We start from the raw sequence: 19,296 nt of genomic DNA on the forward strand, positions 1-19,296 counted from the left end.
GAGTGAAATTGTGTTTTGACACATACCTGTGAGAACCCATTTAGGTACACTCTCCAAAGGATTTAGAAACAACCCTGCTAGTACATTTCAATGAAAAGTTCATTGCACTCATGATCATATGTAGATGTTTTAATTATTGAATACATATTAACTTGAGTTTCAAAGAAATCAATCCTCGTTCCCTGCTAAGGGGATGTATGGATATCTGAGATTAATTTAGGAAACGAGTTTCTATCACTGAGTCATTGTAGTATAAATGAAGTTTGTGAGTATCTTCTCTGGAAAACTCTCACGAGGCTATAACTTGTCCACTAGGAAATTCCTAGTGGTTTAAGGCCTTGTTGCATATGGTCAATGCAACCGCACTCTGCGAAACGAGAATTAGTTAGGACTACACATTTTTGGCCACTTATCTGTTTTAATGTCTCTTATTTGCTTGAGGACAAGCAAAGTGTTGTTTGGGGGTAGTGTGATAAGCACCCAGAAGTGTATTATGAAACCCCATTGAGACATATAAATTTGGTTAATTATGTGTTTAATAATCATGAAATAAATATGTTTTCATACTTTTGCAGGTATTCGCAATAAATATGGAAATATTATTTAAACATGTGATAAAGCACAAGGAACGACATATATATGAATTCTTCCAAATCCGCATAGAAGCATCAAAATTCCGAAGCTCCTACCTCTTAAACCAAGACTCCGAATGTGACAAGTGAGCTGCTCAGACAATCAGGGCGATGAACTCTACGCATAGGCGGGAAGTTGTAAAATTGCCCAAAGACCGGACCACCACTGGACTACACATAGGACCCACTATGCGGGCCTGCAAGATTAGATGAGTCATCAATCATGGAGCATGTCAAGACAAAAATGACAAATTATTGGTGCAAAGTTGACACCTTGCATGTAATTAATTAGATTATGTGTTAATAGTGAAAAATAGGCAAAGTGTCACTTTGTTTTAATGTGGTGGATAAAAATGAAGTAAATGTGGTTTGATGTTTCACGTGGGAGGAAATGAGATTTCTCTCAAATGGAGAAGAAAACAAAACAAGGGGGGGGACACTCCATTTACTCCCTTGACTTCTTTTCCTTACCTTGTATTATTTTAGTTCCTTAGTCATTTTTATTATTTAGTTTTTAGTTTTGTAAGAAAAGCTTTTAATAGTTTTAATGGAGGAAACTTTGGTTTTCTTCTAGAAAATAAATAGAAAGCAAGTGAGTTTAGATAGTTAGTCTTCTTCTTCCTTTTTCTCAATCTATTTTTGTACTTCTAACTTGTAATCCTTTATCCCAAGGATCATGAGCTAACTTCCCTTTTGGGGAGTTAATCCAACTCATGTGAAGGAAAATATTTGTTTTTGGTTTGGTAAGTTGGTTAGGAAGAACAAATAGACCTACATCCTATCCCAAAATGATAGTTGGTGTAGTGTCTAGTTAGGAATCAAAGTGATGAGCTTAGAGATAAGTCTTTCCTTGGTTCCACTTGCTAACATGTATGAGCTTAGAGATGAGCCATACATGTTAGGGATCAAGTTTTCTTCTATTAGGACTTGTTTATGAGTCTAGGAAGAATAAAATGAATTTATTAAAATCAACAACAAAAGTTATCTTCACATGAGGAGGATTAGCTCTCCACCTTTTCTTTAGTAAATTGTATTGTGTCTTAGTTGCATGATTTTGAATCTTAATGTTTTTCTTAATGTTTGTGTAGGAAAGAAACCTAGTATTAGTATTAAACTTACTCACTAGTTCCCTAAGAGTAAAAACCAAGTTGTAGTTGTCCTAGACTTTAGGTTGGTTTGAATCCTTATTTCAACTTTACGAACACGAAGATCGTGAGTAAGGAAATCTTTGAATTCGCATTTTTCGCCAAATTAGAGAGTAAATCTCTAACGTAGTAAAAAGAGCAATATCACCCACCAATTGGGTTGTTTGCTCATTTTGAGTAATGACTTGGCCGGGATGGCAAGTGCAACCTCATTTGGTTGCTCCTTACACCCCATCAGACATAGTAACACTCGACAGGTTAGCACAAGTTGATGACACATGACGGTGGGCATGACAAGTTATCATGGCATGGCAGGATGCGAAGGAACCTCCTCTCTTTGGAGAGGGAAATGAGGATGAGGATTAAACGGGAGTTAAGGTTAGTTTTTATTTCAGTTAGTGTCTGCTTATGTCCCAAGCAATTTGATTCTTGTTAACCCCATAATGGGTGGAACTCTTATAGAGTTGCGTTAGTTTTTATTTTCTATATTAGTATGTTTTAACCTTATTTTGCAGATGTTCCAGAATTTCACACATTTCCATGGTATTTCTTTACTCTTTTTATTTAAATAATTTGAGGACAAAGCATACTTCTTATTTTGGGGCATAGAAACATGTGTAATTAAGACATCTGTTAGGATATATATATGTACAGTATGTACTTGTTTTCTAGTTAAATAAATCAAAAAAAATTTAAATATTAATAAAAAGTTTCTGATGTACACTTAAGAATATTGGTATTGATTTCCTTTTCTAGGCCCTTGATAATCTAGAAATCTCACGTAGCTTTTGCATTAGAATAGTTTTTAGAAACTTAGGTTAATATGTAGGTAATAATCCTTGCATCTATCTATAAATATGTTACATGAGTATCTATGATTGTTAGCAGTAAGTTTCTGAAATCTAGGCTAGAGTACTTATTCTACAAATCCTGTGAGAATATAGCCTAAAGTCTTATATGAGTGAAACATTTGAGAAATGACACAAGGGAGAAGTAAAATCCGGATAGAGAAATCACACATCCACTTGCTTGATCACTATACCATATCCTAAGCAAGAATTTAGGCCCTCTTTGGATCGATATAGCCAGAAATTCAAACCTATGAATTATTTTCCGCTAGTCGCCCCTTTGAGCCTTTCTTTAGCCTTTCATAAACCGCAAATCATTTACCCTGTTACAAAACAAACAAAATAAAAAAAAAAAATAAAAAAAAAAAAATCAACCTACCCATTCTTTGAATGAGTCTGAGAATAGAGATGAAGAATAGAAAAAGAAAGACCTTTGAAATCAAGAATTTGTTAGTCGCTTCAAATAAGAAATTAAAGTTTCCATCCAAATAAAAATAATAATAATAATAAAAGAAAATAAAGAGTTAGAACTCCAAAAATAGAATCAAATGAGTCAAAAGCCAAAGAAAAAAAAATATATGGTTAAGGATGGAAACAAAGTGTAGAAGCAAAAGTAAAGAACAAGGTTTTTTCTAGTTACTTAATATAAAAACTCTATTATCTCAGATTTGTCCTTTTTGAATATCCATTTCCTTCCTTCTTAAACCATCTCCTAATCCCCGCAACACCTAATAAAGACCTCTAGCTCAATTAGGAATAGGTTAGTGTGATAGTAAGTGGCAAATATGTTTGATAGGCTCCGGCTTCCTTGTGTGTCATTGAGATTGTAAGGTAAAGTGTGCCTACTGCACACTAGAGTAGCGAAACTTGAGCGGAAAAATCATATTGGTTTTTGTCTTGACATTTATGTGAGGACCTACTTAAGGACACTATTCCGAGTTTTCAGAAATGAACTTGCTAGTGTATTTCATAGTATTACTCATTGTATATATGTTTATTCGTAGATGATTGATTATTATGTATATATTAGCTTAGGTTTTGACTTGATTATTCCTTATTCATTGCTAGTGAGATATATAGATAATTGGGAGCATAAATAAGGAAACGATAGTTTTATTTCTTAGTCGTTGTAGTATAGATGAATTTTGTGAGTACCTTCACTGGAAAACTCTCACGAGACTATAAATCGTCCACTGTAGGGAATTCTTAGTGGTTTAAGGCCTTGTTGCATATGGTTAATGCAATCGTACTCGGCGAAAAGAGATTAGTTAGAACTCCATTTTTGGTCACTTATGTTAATTTCTCATATTTGCTTGAGGACAAGCAAAATGCTGTTTGGGGGTGGTTTGATAAGAGCCCAAAACTATAGTTTTAACCCCTTAACAATAATACTTTTAGACCAATTATGCAAGTAATAAGTAAGAGTTAATGCTGATTACGTGCTTTTATATATTTCAGACATTAAAGTCAATTATGTACAGAAATGTGCCACTTTGGCGAGATAAAGGAGAAAGAGTTAGTTTCTAAGAATTTATATGATTAAAGGCCAATATTCAAGGAGAAAAAGCCTTTGTAAAGCCCGATCAAAAGCTAAAAAGTCAAAGTCAATGCGGTAGAAACAGCACACAAAAGTCAGTAGAATTTCCGAAAACCGTATCTTTGGACTCAGGCCTCGGAATTGGGCCTACCTTATGTCAAAACGACCATCTCAGAAAGGGCTTTCTAATGGTCTAAACCTTGACCAAATCAGAGGAGTAAAAGTGGACGAAAAATCTGTTGAAGTCAACACCAACTGAAAAGGGCTATGTTGACTGAAGAAATTGGGCTTTGGGCTCGATTTTTTGGCCCAAAACATGGCTCCTTAGCCCATGCACGAAAATGTGGAGCTGGTCTCCTCCATTTACATACACAAGACTTAGCTCTTAAGAGGATAATTAGGTTAGGTAGCAAGTAGCCATTAGAGCTGAGTTCTAGACCTAGATTTTAGATTCAATTAAATTAATTAGCTTTTTATTATCTTATTTTAATTTAGATTTGAATCAATTGTTATTTATTTATTAGATAAATAAAGTAGTTTGTTCTTGATAATTTAGTTTCAATTTCATTAATCATTTTATTTTAATTCTTAGATTTAGTTATTTGTCATTATTAGTTTCCATCAATTCTTGCATGAGTAGTTTCCATTTAAATTCAATTAAGTAAAGTTAGAATCTTTTTACCATGTCTTGTTTAATTCCATGTGTAAATTATATTATAATAATTTTAGGCTAAACCTCCATTAGAGGGGGTTGAAGAAGTCTTGATGAAGCTTAATCTATATTAGCTTAGAAATCGTCGTGATGATCTATTCAATTCTAGAAAGTAATTAGTTCACCATGAGAATGGGTTTGGTTGCTTCACATGCTAGTTATTAATTGGTAGATATTGCCATGTATAATTAGGGATTAGAATTACCATTTTGATATGCGAAAGCATTGAAATTTGGATCACGATGATTCTTTGTTAGTTGATTAAGTCGAGTTAAGGTGGAATCAATCCCCCCTAATTCCTTATCATATATTCAATTTAGAAATTCCGTAGTTTGAATTAGTGTATCTTGTTAGTATAATTTGCATTATAGTATAAATTCCACACCATTACTCTCATTAACTTTTACTAGGACTGATAATATTAGAAAAACATTGAATGCTAAAGAACTAGTAGTGGAACGAATCTTTTACTCCACTCTATTTCGATAGATTCGAGAGTAGACTAATCTTGGATAAATATAGTACGAGTTCAGTTTTAGTTTTACTTGCATTTAGTTTCATCGCTTATTTGTGAGTAGAACTAATCATTTTTACGTTTTATCAATGAACATCTGGGAACAGCTTAGCATGCCCCATGTTTGATCAGGACACGAGGGTCCGTGGAGGACTCATCCCCCTCGCACTCATTCGGACAGCCCCATGACATATCCGTGAAGGGTCTTCTCGAACCCCTCCGCTCTCCTTCGAAAAGTGTAACAGCATATCCAATCGCATTTTTTGTAGTTTTGTTGTGGTACCGTAAGTCTTTCTCTTTCTCTGTAACCCTGAGGTGTACGACCATATTTCTCAATCATGGTCCTCGACCTCCTAGAGCACATAGGTTCACGGAATACTGCGAGGTCTAGTGACAATCCTAATATGTCCCCACATACATCTCTGCCAAGGACAAGGACAAGGATTGCTTGCCCCCAGTGTAACTCTTGTTGATGGCCGAGTCATTACTTGTCCGTTTATTATGTACATGATGACGAAAAAAGAAATGAATTACCGGCAGCGTTGTATGTCTCTCCACCTTTTTTGTAATCATCTTACCATCCATATTCGGGCGGTTCAAGCCGTTGATATTAGTCCCAACCTCCGTGAACTTCATGATTTTAAGCAGTAAAAACATTGAAGAACTCTTCTAAGATATCCAACTTATGCCTTTTCTATGACCCACCCATCCACCATGCTCCAGAGACAATAAACTTAATCAAATGACCTCATTGTTAAGGACTTTACTTTTTCGATTTTGTCATTTCCTTTTCTCCGTCATCGACGACCTTCAGTGTTCGCTGCCACTTCAATCTTTGCTCCATTTCGCTACCCTTTGTCAAACACCTCCTGATCCTACTTTGATAATTGCAGAAAAACACCTTTGAATATTTTGCTTCACCTCAAGCACACACAACACATCACTTTTACCGCACACTTTGGAGATGTAGAAGCAAGCACACTTCACCATTCTAGCAATTCCAAGCACGAGCACTAACACAGCACAAAACGACTTCACCAGTTGGCAGTACCACCACGTTTCTATGTGCCACCATCGTCTACAGACAACAAGATAGCCCCTCCCCCATTAGTCACCACATACACCAAACTAACAGTCAGCACACCATTTCTTCATCCACCACCGACAGACAACATCACCTGTCGACCACCACCACAATAATGGATTGAACCCAAACTTCTTTCTTTTTCTTTTTTTCTTTTTTTTTCTTCTCCGACTCCACTCTATTCATCCTTTCTCCCATAAATCAAACACAAAATTCTAACACCAATTAAACATTCTATAAGAATATCAAACATTTCCGACTCGTAAACAAGCTCCTCCGACATTATGCTAGATTCAGGTATATCCAAAGTAGTGTCCCCAACTTCCAAATAATTCCAACCCTTCTTCCACTAATCCACCATGTCTACAAGTAGAAAGCACAGTGATAAAAGCAACCTTATCCGGCTTGATGCCAACTGATTCCATTTCTCTAAACCTTTCAAGCGCCACGCAAGGAAAACCATGGAGCCCAAGGGCTGAGATTAGAGTTGTCCATGAGAACAAATTTTTCTTTGGCATTTCATTAAATACTTTCACTGAACTCTCCATACTGCCACATTTAGCACACATGTCTACGAGGATGTTACACACAAACAAGTCACAACAGCTGAAGTCCATCTTAATCATATGGCCATGTATGGCACCGCCCAAAGCCAGGTCGCAAAGTCTAGTGCTGATACTTAATAGACTTACCAAAGTATAATTGTCGGGTAGTGTTTGAACTGATTGCATGCCTTTAAACAATTCAAAAGCCTTTCTGTAATCCCCAAATCGGGCACAAGCTGCAATCAAAGTATTCAAAGACACTATATCAAATTCGTCAATTTGACTAATCAATTTTTGGGTTTCTTGGTATTGGCCACTTCTGTTATGTATTCCAGCAAGTATATTCGAGGAGATTGTGGTTAGTGATTGGGTTGAATATGTGGCAAACGATAATGCATGAGAAAGCAGACCATTAATGTGATACGAGGCAACCAAAGAGTTGCAGACGTACTCATATTGATGGTAACCCTTCTTTAATATCAAACAATGAAGCTGTTCCAACTCTTGAGTCGAAGACAACTTAAGAACAGCTAAGAAAGTATACTCATTAGGATGATAATCAGCACGAATCATCTGCCATAATAGATAAAATGGTGTATGAGAATCCTCATTTGAATGTCTGACTATCAATGCATTCCAAGAAACTACATTTGTTGATTAGAGTTCAGAAAATAAAAGATCTACTTGTTCCAAACAATTGCATTTTGCGTAGCAATCAACCAATGCACTACCCACAAACACATCATACTGAAAAAATTTCTTAACAGCTTTGGCGTGTATAAGCTCTCCATATTTAATAGCTTGCATCCCAGCACAAGAACTAATAACACTTGCAAATGTGGACTGTTCTTGCGAGAAACCCTGCAGGGGCATTGTCAAAAATAGGTCCAAAGCTTTTCCTGGATAAATACTCTTTGCAAAAGCTCCAATAATAATGCTCCAAGAAACCATATCCTTGACAAGAATCTGTTCAAATACTTTCTCACCAAGGAAAACATCCGCACATTATACATACATTTTTACAAGCAACTGAGGTGTAAAACTCTGAGCCAGTTTTAAGCACCAACCTATGAATTTGTTTACCTAATTCAAGATAGGCTAACCATTTAAACCCAGACAAAACACCTTCGAAAGAACGTTCCGATGGATATTCAGTCTCTCTAAGTAGCTCACAGAACATAATCACAGATTCCTCAACAAACCCATGATGCCCAAAGGAACAAATAAAAGAATCCCAAGTCACAAAGTTCCTATAAGGCATTTCTTTTAAAAGTTTCATAGTTCCATCCAAATTTACATACCGACCAAACAAACCCACCAATGACGTTCCAAGAAAAGCATCACTATAAAGCAACCCATTCTTAACCATCAAACAATGCAATTGAAACCCTTGAAAAAGCTCCAACTCAGACGACGAAAGAAAACTTTTGAAAGTATACTCCGTAGGACTAAAGGTGACACCTTTTTCTTGTATTTACTGTGGAACATAGTATTAGAGGTAACTGTCCACCATCTTCCCCTCATCTACTGCCTAGTTCCCACAGACGGCGACATTTGTCGCATCCTATTCCGCGACCATTCCTTCTACTAGTATTAGTGCTCTATTTTTTATCGGCTACACCAATTAGGTTGCCTACGTACCCATTTCGAGATCAAGCCACCATAGTTCACCTCCACTCTTTCTCTTTATCTCTCTCTCTCTTTTCTCCTGAGTTGCCTCCTCCCTTCCTCCCTTCCTCCTCTCCACTTATCTCTTTCCCTCTTCCTTTTTATATCTCTCTTTAGGTTTAACTCATGGGGCATAGTATGGTCTTGGGCCTATTCTCTGGGCCCAATACATACTACGGTCAATCTATGAAAACGGCTACTGCAATACTCTGGAACTTGGGCCACTCCATCTATGATAATAAGAGAGAATGTAGAGAAGGCTACAGTGGATTCCTGGTTTCCATTTTGACCAAACAGCGAACTCCACCTAGATCCACCTCCGTTATTTTGGCCAGCAACTTCTTGTTGATCAGAATTTGTTGCCTGAGAAGGAGGGTTACGTGTAGAAGCTATATGTAACTTTGCTTATCTTTTCAGAACTCACACTGTTAATCAATGGAGTATTTTACCCGAAAAGGCAAGACAAAGGAGGATTGAGAAGATAAGAGTTCTTCTCAAAGCTAAAATTTAACTAAAAGCGGCAAAAAAAGAGAGCATAGGACCACTGATGGAACTTAAGTAAAATCACACCCTGTCTCCCATCCCTTGGTCCCCTTCTCTTTCATAAAAAAATAGTTTAGTTGTTACCCATACTAGACGTCTTGATATCAATAACGTCTGTGTTTACTTGTTTTATTGCATTATTGTATTTTCGGTGATTTTGTAGGAATTACAGTTAGTTGATTAAAAGTGTCAAAACTATTGAGAATGCGTGAGTTCGTGATTTGTTTGGCGTTAGTTGTTTAGTTCTGGAGTGGTCCTCGATGTTGGTCATTATATTGTTTGTGTGGATTGGATTTGGCCTTGGGGATTGCTAATGAGAATTGAGAACCGATGGAGGCGTTGGTCTGGACTTGATAACTTAGCACCTGATCAGTAACAAGGCTATGACTATGAGTAAGGTGAATGCACATGAAGCCAAGATTTAAGTGAGCACGTGACCAAAAAAGGGTGTTTTAATATGGGCCACTGGTTGGGCTTGTAAAGTTGGGCCAAACTAAGTAAACGAGACACAAAAGAATTAATGGAAATGGGCCCATGGCTTTTGGGCTTAAGTACACCCACGTGACTAGTATCCAAAGTGAAAGCACCAGCCGATGTGCAACCCAATAACAAAGCCACGCAACCTAAATCCCACACCACTATAACCCACCATACAACTGGACCACCCGATCACCACCTTCTATTCTCATTCACTCATTAACAGAAACAAGAAGAAAAACAAAAAGACCGATATTCCAAGACCGACATTTCTGGTTCCAATCAAATTGATTGGATCCGAAACTCTTGCAACCAGATTAGAAACTTCTAATTTCATTCCAAATCAAACATTGCCCCTAACCAATATTTATATATATATATATATATATATATATATATATATATACCAAGAAAAATAGGAAGAAAGGGGATCGATTGAGATCTTAAAAGAAAGAAAGAGGAGAAGACTTCACTATCGACATGAGTTCTTCTTACCCTTTACCTTTGTTTAAGTTCAATTGTTATGTCTAACTAAATTCTTTGCTAGAGTGGAGATGAAACCCTATTAATAAAGTTGTTTGGTTATTTGTTTGTTGAAATTCCCTACGAATTATGAGCCTCAATGTTTAATGAATTTTTCCTTCAATCGATTATAGAATGTTTTATGGGCACAGTTAATATTATGTATTCTTGGTAGTTTAGATTATAATTCGATCAGTCAAAGCTTGGTATATTATTTCATAATTTTAAATACCTGCTATCTTGTGTTTTTCATAATTTGGATACATAGGATGTTTGGGGTTTAAACTTTTCAAGCGAAGAAAAATCAATCTTTGTTCTACAATATTATCATGATCATATCCAAAGATAGCAATGATTACCCTTTCGAATTGCTACTCTAAAATATTAGGGAATGAAAAAAATAAATAATTAAAACAATGGAATTAATGGTGGCGGATTCGAATACCCTAGTATCTCTCCAATTGTATCAACCGAATTTAAATTCCTTTTTGTTAGTTATAATTTAATTAGTTTAGCATTCTTAAATCATTAAAATATTATTTAGATTAGGATAAATAATAAGTTAGACTCAGTTGTCCTAAGTAGCAGTCCCTGTGGGTTCGACCTTGTTCTCGCACACCTACTACAATAGACCTCGTGCGCTTGAGAGTATTATAATTATAGTATTTAATTAGCTTGTTTATTTAGGTTGGTTAAATCCCTATCAAGTTTTTGGCACCGTAACTAATTCAAATTTGGTTTCACACTCTTCCATCTAATTTTATCGCGACCTGGGAAAAGTTGTGTGTTGTGTTTATAAAGAATTTTTTCCCTAATCATAAGGCAACTGCTTTTCGAAAAGTATTATCATATTTTTGCCAAAATGAGTGTGAGTTGTTGTGGAAGTGTATGGAGAGATTCAAGGACATACTATTGTAGTGTCCTAACCATGGCCTTGAGAAAGGTAGACTGGTACAAATTTTTTATAAGGGCCTTGATTTTAATTCTAAGGCCATGGTTGAGACCATGAGTACGGGAGATTTTTGTGATAAAACTGTGGATGATGCATGGTTGTTTTTCAAAGACATTGTTGAAAAGGTTCAGCAGTGGGAAACTATTCGTGAGCCTAAAAAAAGTTAGTAGTAATATTACTAAAAATGTTTTGTTTCACGTTGATAAGGATTTTGACGCAAATGCCAAAATGGCTGCCCTGGTTAGAAGAGTTGAAGCTCTCGAAGCTAGAAAAAGAGACAAAATCTCCAGCTCATGTTAATAATATCGAGACCCCTGGTTGTCTTTTGTGCAATAGTATTGATCATGTTATTGATAATTGCCCTCGCGTGACTGCACAAGTCAATGCCTTTAATACATACCAACAACCAGGCAACAATCTATTTTCTTATAGTTATAACTCAGGGTGGCGTAATCACACTAATTTGTCTTGGTTTAAGGATATACACCAGGGAGGTCTAGTTAGTAACTCAAACCCAGTGCAACATTATGCACCCCAACCAATTACGCTTTCAGCTTTAGAGGAATCCGTTGCCCGATTAGCACAAAACACCATAAAGTTTCAAGAAACAACCCAACAATTTCAAAAGGATACCCAACAGAGTTTGCATTCAAACTCATAATATATTGCGAAGTTGGAAATTCGAATGGGTCAACTTGCAAATGCTTTGAGTAGAGGGAGAAAGGTAATTTTCCTAGTCAGCCAGTAGCTAATCCAAAGGGTCAGTATGAGATAGGCTCTAACTTGAGCCAAGGGCACCACTATGAGTAAGTAAAGTTGATTACTACACTTAGGAGTGGTAAACATGTTGATAATAAGGTCAAAATGTCTAGAGTTGAGGTTAGGTCTGATTTGGGAGAGCGTGAGAGCGAAGAGAGTGATGTTAGTGGTCCTCATGCTAGTGAAGCTTCTAAGCAACCTTTTATTCCTATGGAGTCTAGTCCTGTGCCATATTATATACCAAAAGCTCCTTTCCCTCAAAGATTGGTTTAACCAAAGAAAGGAACACAATCTAATGAAATTTTGGATGTTTTTAAAAAGGTTCAAATAAATATACCACTTCTTAAGGCTATTAAACAAGTTCCTGCCTATGCCAAGTTCTTAAAAGATTTGTGTACTGTTAAACGTAAGATGCATGTGCAGAAAAGAGCATTCCTCACAGGCAAGTAAGCTCAATCATTCAATACAAAACTCCTCCTAAGTTTAAAGATCCAGGTTGTCCCACCATTTCATGTGTTATAGGAAGTCATAGGATAGAGCAAGCTTTAGTTGATTTGGGAGCTAGTGTTAATTTATTGCCTTATTCTGGCTATGTACAATTGTGGTTGGGAGAGCTTCAGTCCACTCCAATAACATTACAACTTGCTGATAGATCTGTCAAAATCCCTCATGGTGTTGTTGAAGATGTTTTGATTCAAGTGGATAAATTTTATTTTCTAGTGGACTTTGTGGTTCTTGATACTCAATCTGTCCAAAATTCTAAAGGAAATATTCCTGTGATTCTTGGTAGGCCATTTTTAGCTATAGCTAATGCCATTATAAATTATAGGAATTGGGTAATGAAAATCTCTTTTGGAAATATGATAGTCGAGCTTAATGTTTTTGATGTGAGAAAGTAGCTTGGAGAGTTTGAGAATATTTATGAGGTTTATATGGTTGAGAGTAATAGCAAACAATTGGATAGTGATGATGATATACTAAGAGAAGTGGTGAATACTTTATCTGAGGAACTTACTACTGGTGGTACTCTTGATGTTAATTATTCATATCCTAACTCTATGGTTCCTCTTTCTAGTATTTGCATTTCATATCTGGATTATAGTTGTGATACCTGGTGAATGACTCTCATGAGAAACTTCCAAAGATTTATCTTGATTTGTTAAGGAAAAATCAGCAATTACTTGAGGAAAATGAGAAGTTGTCTGAGAGGATAATATCATTTGAGAGTGAAAACATTGTTTTGAGTTCTCACGCTAATGAGACAATGTGTGTTGCTAATAAATTTAAGGTGGAGAATGAATCTTTGGAACGTGGGTTTGGCATGATTAAGAAGAGTCAAAAAGCTATTGAAATTTATTTTGATCTTTTAAAGAAGAATTTTGACTCCAATATGACATTTCCAAATCTATGTAATTGTGATGAAAATTTGGATATGATCCCAAGTGCTAGGGAGTGTTTCGATGATCACGATAATCTTATTACTTGTTCTAAGTCTGCTCCATCTTCTCTAGAACGTGTCCCAGCTACTGTCCTTTCCACTACTCATATTGAACGTCCTAGTCCTCGCATTGTTTGTCATTATTGTGGTGGTCAGGGTCATATAAAATTTCGTTGTCAGGTTAGAAAAAGAGAATTTCCATTTTGGCCGAAATCTAATAATGCTCATTGAAATCAGGGATACTCTTTAAACAACACTTCACAATCAGGTACTTCATCTAACGACCTTGCTAGTAAGGTTGTCATGCCTAGTTCATTTCCTAGGTCTTATTTAGAATCTTCCCACAGTCTACCTATGACTCGTACTAAGAAAAGAAGAGTAAGATTTAAACTAACATAACCTCGACACCTTCCACTTAATGTTCATGCTGTTTGGGTGAGGAAATATGACTTGAGGGTGTTGTCAGATTTGAGAAAATCCGATGGCATTATCACCATTTGTTAAGTGCATTTTATCATGTTAGCCTACTATTCATTGCATTTGCATATCTTATTAGGTGCATGGTATAGTTGGATGTGTGTGTTATCTAGGTTTGGGGGTGGCTGGTTTTACATAGCATTACATGATCTTTTGCTTGAGATTTTCCTATTTTGATTATTACCTAGTTATTTATGTTCTTTGTTATATTTATCTGTTCTTCACAGTAAGTGGATGATGGCATATGTTGTTCGTGCTTTCATCACGTCAACGGTAACTTTTGTCCAACATACAAGGTGATATTTTTCTATCCCTCTTATATTTGGTATTTAATTTGAAGTTTCCTATCCATTTATGCATTGCATGTTTACACATTAGGAAATGGTTTTGAAACATTGAGGTGAATGTCTATGATAGGGTGGGGGTGGGATCAAAAGCTTGAAAAATAAAAGTTTCTAGCATTGTATGATAAATGGTGATTTTCTATGTTGAAAATATTTAAGATTTTTTTATTTCTAATGCCACTAATTTTAAAGGAATTTAAGAAGTTAAGAGTCACCTTTGAAGTTATTGTTGCTTAGACTATTTCTACTTCAAGAAATAGATTTTGTTGATGAAAGTCCAAACCAAAGTGGAATTTGCACTATTAGCCAATTGATACATGTCAAGTTGAAGAGTAACTTAAACTTCTAGTGAACTAAAAGAGGAATATAGAGACTTAACCCATGAGACTTGAACCTGTCAATTCTAATTTCTTGGAGTGTCTTTGTGTAAATTCTGAGTGGGAGTTGACTCAATCATTATTTCGTGCTTAAATTCATTGTAAAGTCTCATTATCCTTTATTTGGTTGATCACGAAGTGGCATCAACTGGGGAGATAGGCATTAGGTCTTGTAGTCTATTTGAAGCGGAGTATCATACTGATAAGTCATGTAGTGAGCTAATTAGCCTTTATCCCACCTAGTAGGATAATTATGTTAACCCTTTTTGAGCCTTATATTATTAAGCCTTTTCTTTTTAAAACCAATTATCCTTAACCCTACTCCAAATAAGGAGTGTAAACCAATATTATTAGCCTTACCCATATTTCTGAGGATTTCTAGAGGACTAAAGAGAAAACTAGAAGAAAGAAGATTTATAAGGAAAATTTACCAAAATCAAATGTAGAAAATCATTCCTTTTGCTCAAAGTGATTCAATAGAAAAAAAAATTATATATATATATATATATAAAATAAAGAGAAATAATTGAGCAAAAGTGGTGAGAAAATTACAATAGTTTATACAAGGGAAGAAAATTTTCCAAGAAAATCAAGTGTAAGAAAAGTCTTTAGTATATTCTCAGAAATTTTTAATCCTTTTACCTTTTCTTGTTAACCTATCCTAAGCCTCGTCTTAATACCCAAACTTATGACAAAAGTATGATATGAAGTGTAGAATAGGTGAGAGGATGCTAAAGTGAAGGACCTGACACTTCACATGTGATTGATATTCTTTCCATGAGACTAGTTTGTTTTTGAAATTTCATAAGTCCGTCTTTCTGGCTAAGTATGTGGGATGTTCTATTATTTTAGAGTTTATGACTATTTAGTACTACGTACTTTCATTTTTTTTCCTAAATGGTACCTGTACTTTGTTTCTCGCTTATTAGTACCACGAACTCTTAATTTGGTTCAATTTAGTACCTCTGTCTATTTTCCATCCCGAACCGTCAAATTTGTCTAACGGAGACCTCATGTGTTTAACCACGTGACTTGGGTTTCTCTAATTAGCTCCAATAACCTAATTAGTTAGTTACGAATAGACAAAAAATAAATTACCCAAAAAAATCGAAAAAAACAGAAAGTAAAGAGAGTAAAGTGTTGAATAAAAAACAAAGAGTAAAGCTTCATCCCTCTTTTGTCTCAGTAAGTGTTTTTAGAATCAAAGTTATTCCCTTCTCTTTTGTTTAATTTATTTAGGTCGAAAATTTTGGGGATTAAGTATTGTTTATTGAAATTGAAATTGTAATTGTATATTTTGGTCAAAAGTTATTTAAATTTGGATTGAAATTGTATATTGATTCTCATATACTTTTATTATAATGTAATAATTTATTGACTACTTTTTTTTTTTTTGTATATAGTGAACAAGTTCAACTTAGTATTACACCATGGTGGTTTGTTCTATTGGGAACCAATATTGCATTATGAAGCTGGGTATATGCAAGTGTACTATGGTCTTGATCCTGCTGCTATGAACTTGGATGATCTTCACGCTAAGGTTGCTCAATTGGGTCATATACATGCAAGCTATTTAATTTCTTCATTTTAATAGGTGAAAAAGTACATGAATCCAATTGTACCAAGAGGTGTTTTAAACTTAGTTGGTCTAAATGTTGCCATATTCACAAAGATAATTGTTTGTGTATGTTCTTTTGTGTCCATTTATATTCATAGCTAAGTTAACTTCTTCTTTATTTATGTTCATAGCTTCCTAATAAAAAAAGAGGTAGATGGAGTGCTCCACTTGATCCAGCTGCTTCAACAAATGTTGAGCAATCAGCTCCTAGTAACACTGCATCTATGCCAATCCCAGTTAAAGAATCAGTTCCTAGTAACATTGCATCCATGCCAGCAGCAGTTGATCCAATGCCTGAAGTGAATACCCAAACTAATGCATCATCAACAAGTTCTGTCAGAGTAACATCATCAAGAAGTTTTGTTAGAGGAGCATCATTAGCCCAACCTGTAACTCAGACATGGTCAATGGCTAGACAGAGTAGAAATACCACAACTGCAAAGAAAATAACTCCAAAGAAGATAGGTGGTGGACCTACAACTCAAACAAGATCAATGGCTAGTGGACCTGCAACTCAGACAAGAAGAAAGGCACCTACTGGTAAAGGGAATGCCAAAACATGGCGTATCTAGTTGAGTACTCATGTAGTTGTGTTCAGTACTCAAGGAGATTGAGTAATTGAAGCAAGCAACTCGACTGTTTTTTGTGTATGGATTTTTGTGTTCTTTTTTTGTCTTTAGAGAATATGGATTATGTAGAGTTTTTGGATTCAGTTTGGATTCATTTTAATAGTTTTTGGATTCAATTTTTGGATTCATTTTATGTATACAGTTTTGATTCAGTTTAATAGTTTTTGGATTTAGTTTAATAGTTTTTGCATGGAGTCGAGTTTTGGTTTTGGTTTTGTCAGAGTCAAGTTTTGTCTGATCAAGTTTGTGGTGAAACAAGTTCTGTTAGAGTCAAGTTTTGGTTTGAGTTTTTGGTTCTGTCAGAGTCAAGTTTTGGTTTTGGATGTACGCACCAAAAAACTCTGTGAATGTATGCACTAAAAAACTCTCTGCAAGTTAAAACTCTATGGAGCCCCATTATCACTTGGTTATCACCATTCTTACAAGAAGTTTTCGTCTACCAAAGTAAAGATGATACATACTATGTAGCATACAATTTTCTAGATGATACATATTATAGAGCATCCTGTTGAGCCCCATTATCGATCACTTGGTTCTCCCCATTCTTACTGGAAGTTTTGGTCTGCCAAAGTAAGGATGATACATACAATGTAGCATACCATTTTCTGGATGATACATATTATATAATATCCTGTTGAGCTCCATTATCACGTGGTTCTCACCATTTTTACTAGAAGTTTTGGTCTGCCAAAGTAAAGATGATACATACTATGTAGCATACCAATTTCTGGATGATACATACTATATAGCATCCTGTTGAGCCCTATTATCACTTGGTTCTCACCATTCTTACTAGAAGTTTTGGTCTGCCAAAGTAAGTATGATACATACTATGTAGCATACCATTTTCTGGATGATACATACTATATATCATCCTATTGAGACCCATTATCATTTGGTTCTCACCATTCTTACTAGAAGTTTTGGTTTGCCAAAGTAAGGATGATACATACTATGTAGCATACCGTTGTCTAGATGATACATACTATATAGCATCCTGTTGAGCCCCATTATCACTTGGTTCTCACCATTCTTACTAGAAGTTTTGGTCTGTCAAAGTAAGGATGATACATACTATGTAGCATACCATTGCCTGGATGAGAGTTCACCGTGTTTTTTATTTTGGTTATTTGAATTTTGGTTTTGGTTTTTGACTAGGCAATGTTAAGTTAGTTACCACTGATAACAAACTGATGAATGGCAATGCTATGAAAACATTGAAACCCACTATATGGGTCTTCATATTTTTTGGTTTATGAGAGTGATAATTTATCATATCGTCCATACAAGATCCTCATGAAACCAGTAATGAGTTATGATGGAATGACAATCAACTGGAGTCACTACATTAATGTATGGAAGTTCAAAGAAGGTGACAATCTTCAACAAATTGGAAAAAATAGTAATTTGGAATTTGGTTTTCTTTCTTTTTTTGTTAGAGATTTTGATGTTTAGAAGGTAGGAAGGTGAGTTGGTAGATGGGTACGTATGAGTGTGTTTTCATGTGTTGGGACGTTTAGAAGGTAGGAATATGAGTTTGGTTGATGGAAACGGGTGAAAGACGAGAGTAAATGGGTTTGTCTGTTCATAACTAACTAATTAGGTTATTGGCGCTAATTAGAGAAACCCAGGTCACGTGGTTAAACATGTGAGGTCCTGATAATAGCCCAAAACTGTAGTTTAAACCCTTTAATATTATTTTTATTTAGCTAATTATGTTATTAATAATATACGTTTATCACTAATTACGTGCTTTTGAGTATTTCGAACTTTGAAGTTGAATAAATGTCAATTCATTACTAATTAGGCGCTAAAAGGAGCTAAAGTGATTGTTAGAGAAGTTCCATGAAGAAAGCCCAAATTTAATGGAGAAAATTCCCTTAAAAAGCCAAAGTCAAAACTGTTAAGTGAAAGTCAAACCGGATTAGAGAGCTGAAGAAAAGTCAACAAAACTTCAAAAGGTCATATCTTTGAACTCAAGGCACAGATTTGGGCCCATTTTATATCAAAATGACCAGCTTAGATAGCTCTTTCTAGTGCTCTAGGCTTTAACTTGATCGGAGTAGTATAAGTTAGTGAAAATGCGAGCTATAGTAAAACGACCAGAATTAGAAGTCTTGGATTAAACCAATTGGGTTATGGACTTGATTTATGGGTCCATAACCTATCCTAAAAACCCATACACGATTTTATATCATGATATAAAAGAATAAAAACCCAAAACCCACCATATAGGCTACTCCCCTATTTAGTTTAGTTGAAAATTAGGGTTTTCTCTCTTTCTCTCCCATTAGTTTAGAGTAATTATGGTTTAATGTTCTTGCTTCCAACTCCATTACACCATTAGTTTTATTAATATAAGTTTAGTTTAATTTAATTAGATATTCTTCTTATTATTTATTGTTAATGAACCCAATGAAACTAGGCTAAAAACTCCATTAGAGGAGTTTTATAAAGTCTATGTGAGGGTTACGA

The 19,296-nt window shown here is 35.3% G+C and overlaps 1 protein-coding gene across 1 annotated transcript; it reads right to left on the bottom strand.

Moving 5' to 3' along the window:
• Positions 1–6,765: 6,765 nt before the first annotated feature.
• LOC147498086 (pentatricopeptide repeat-containing protein At3g58590-like) lies at positions 6,766–8,662 on the bottom strand. The gene is made up of 4 exons (XM_086563119.1): positions 8,659–8,662; positions 8,101–8,484; positions 7,702–7,994; positions 6,766–7,590 (listed from the first exon to the last, which is right to left on the bottom strand). The coding sequence occupies exons 1-4, from the start codon at positions 8,660–8,662 to the stop codon at positions 6,766–6,768; spliced, it is 1,506 nt and encodes a 501-aa protein (XP_086419245.1).
• Positions 8,663–19,296: the final 10,634 nt, after the last annotated feature.

This window comes from Coptis chinensis, chromosome 5 (genome assembly GCF_015680905.1).
Source record: "Coptis chinensis isolate HL-2020 chromosome 5, ASM1568090v1, whole genome shotgun sequence".
NCBI classification, from domain to species: Eukaryota; Viridiplantae; Streptophyta; class Magnoliopsida; order Ranunculales; family Ranunculaceae; genus Coptis; species Coptis chinensis.

Excerpts from the sequence above, each read along its gene's own strand:
- LOC147498086 (XM_086563119.1), bottom strand. Across the intron at positions 7,995-8,100 it reads GTTAGCCTATCTTGAATTAG|TATTTGAACAGATTCTTGTC; the intron begins GTAAACAAATTC and ends TTGGTGAGAAAG. Across the intron at positions 7,591-7,701 it reads AATGCAATTGTTTGGAACAA|ATGATTCGTGCTGATTATCA; the intron begins GTAGATCTTTTA and ends CTATTATGGCAG.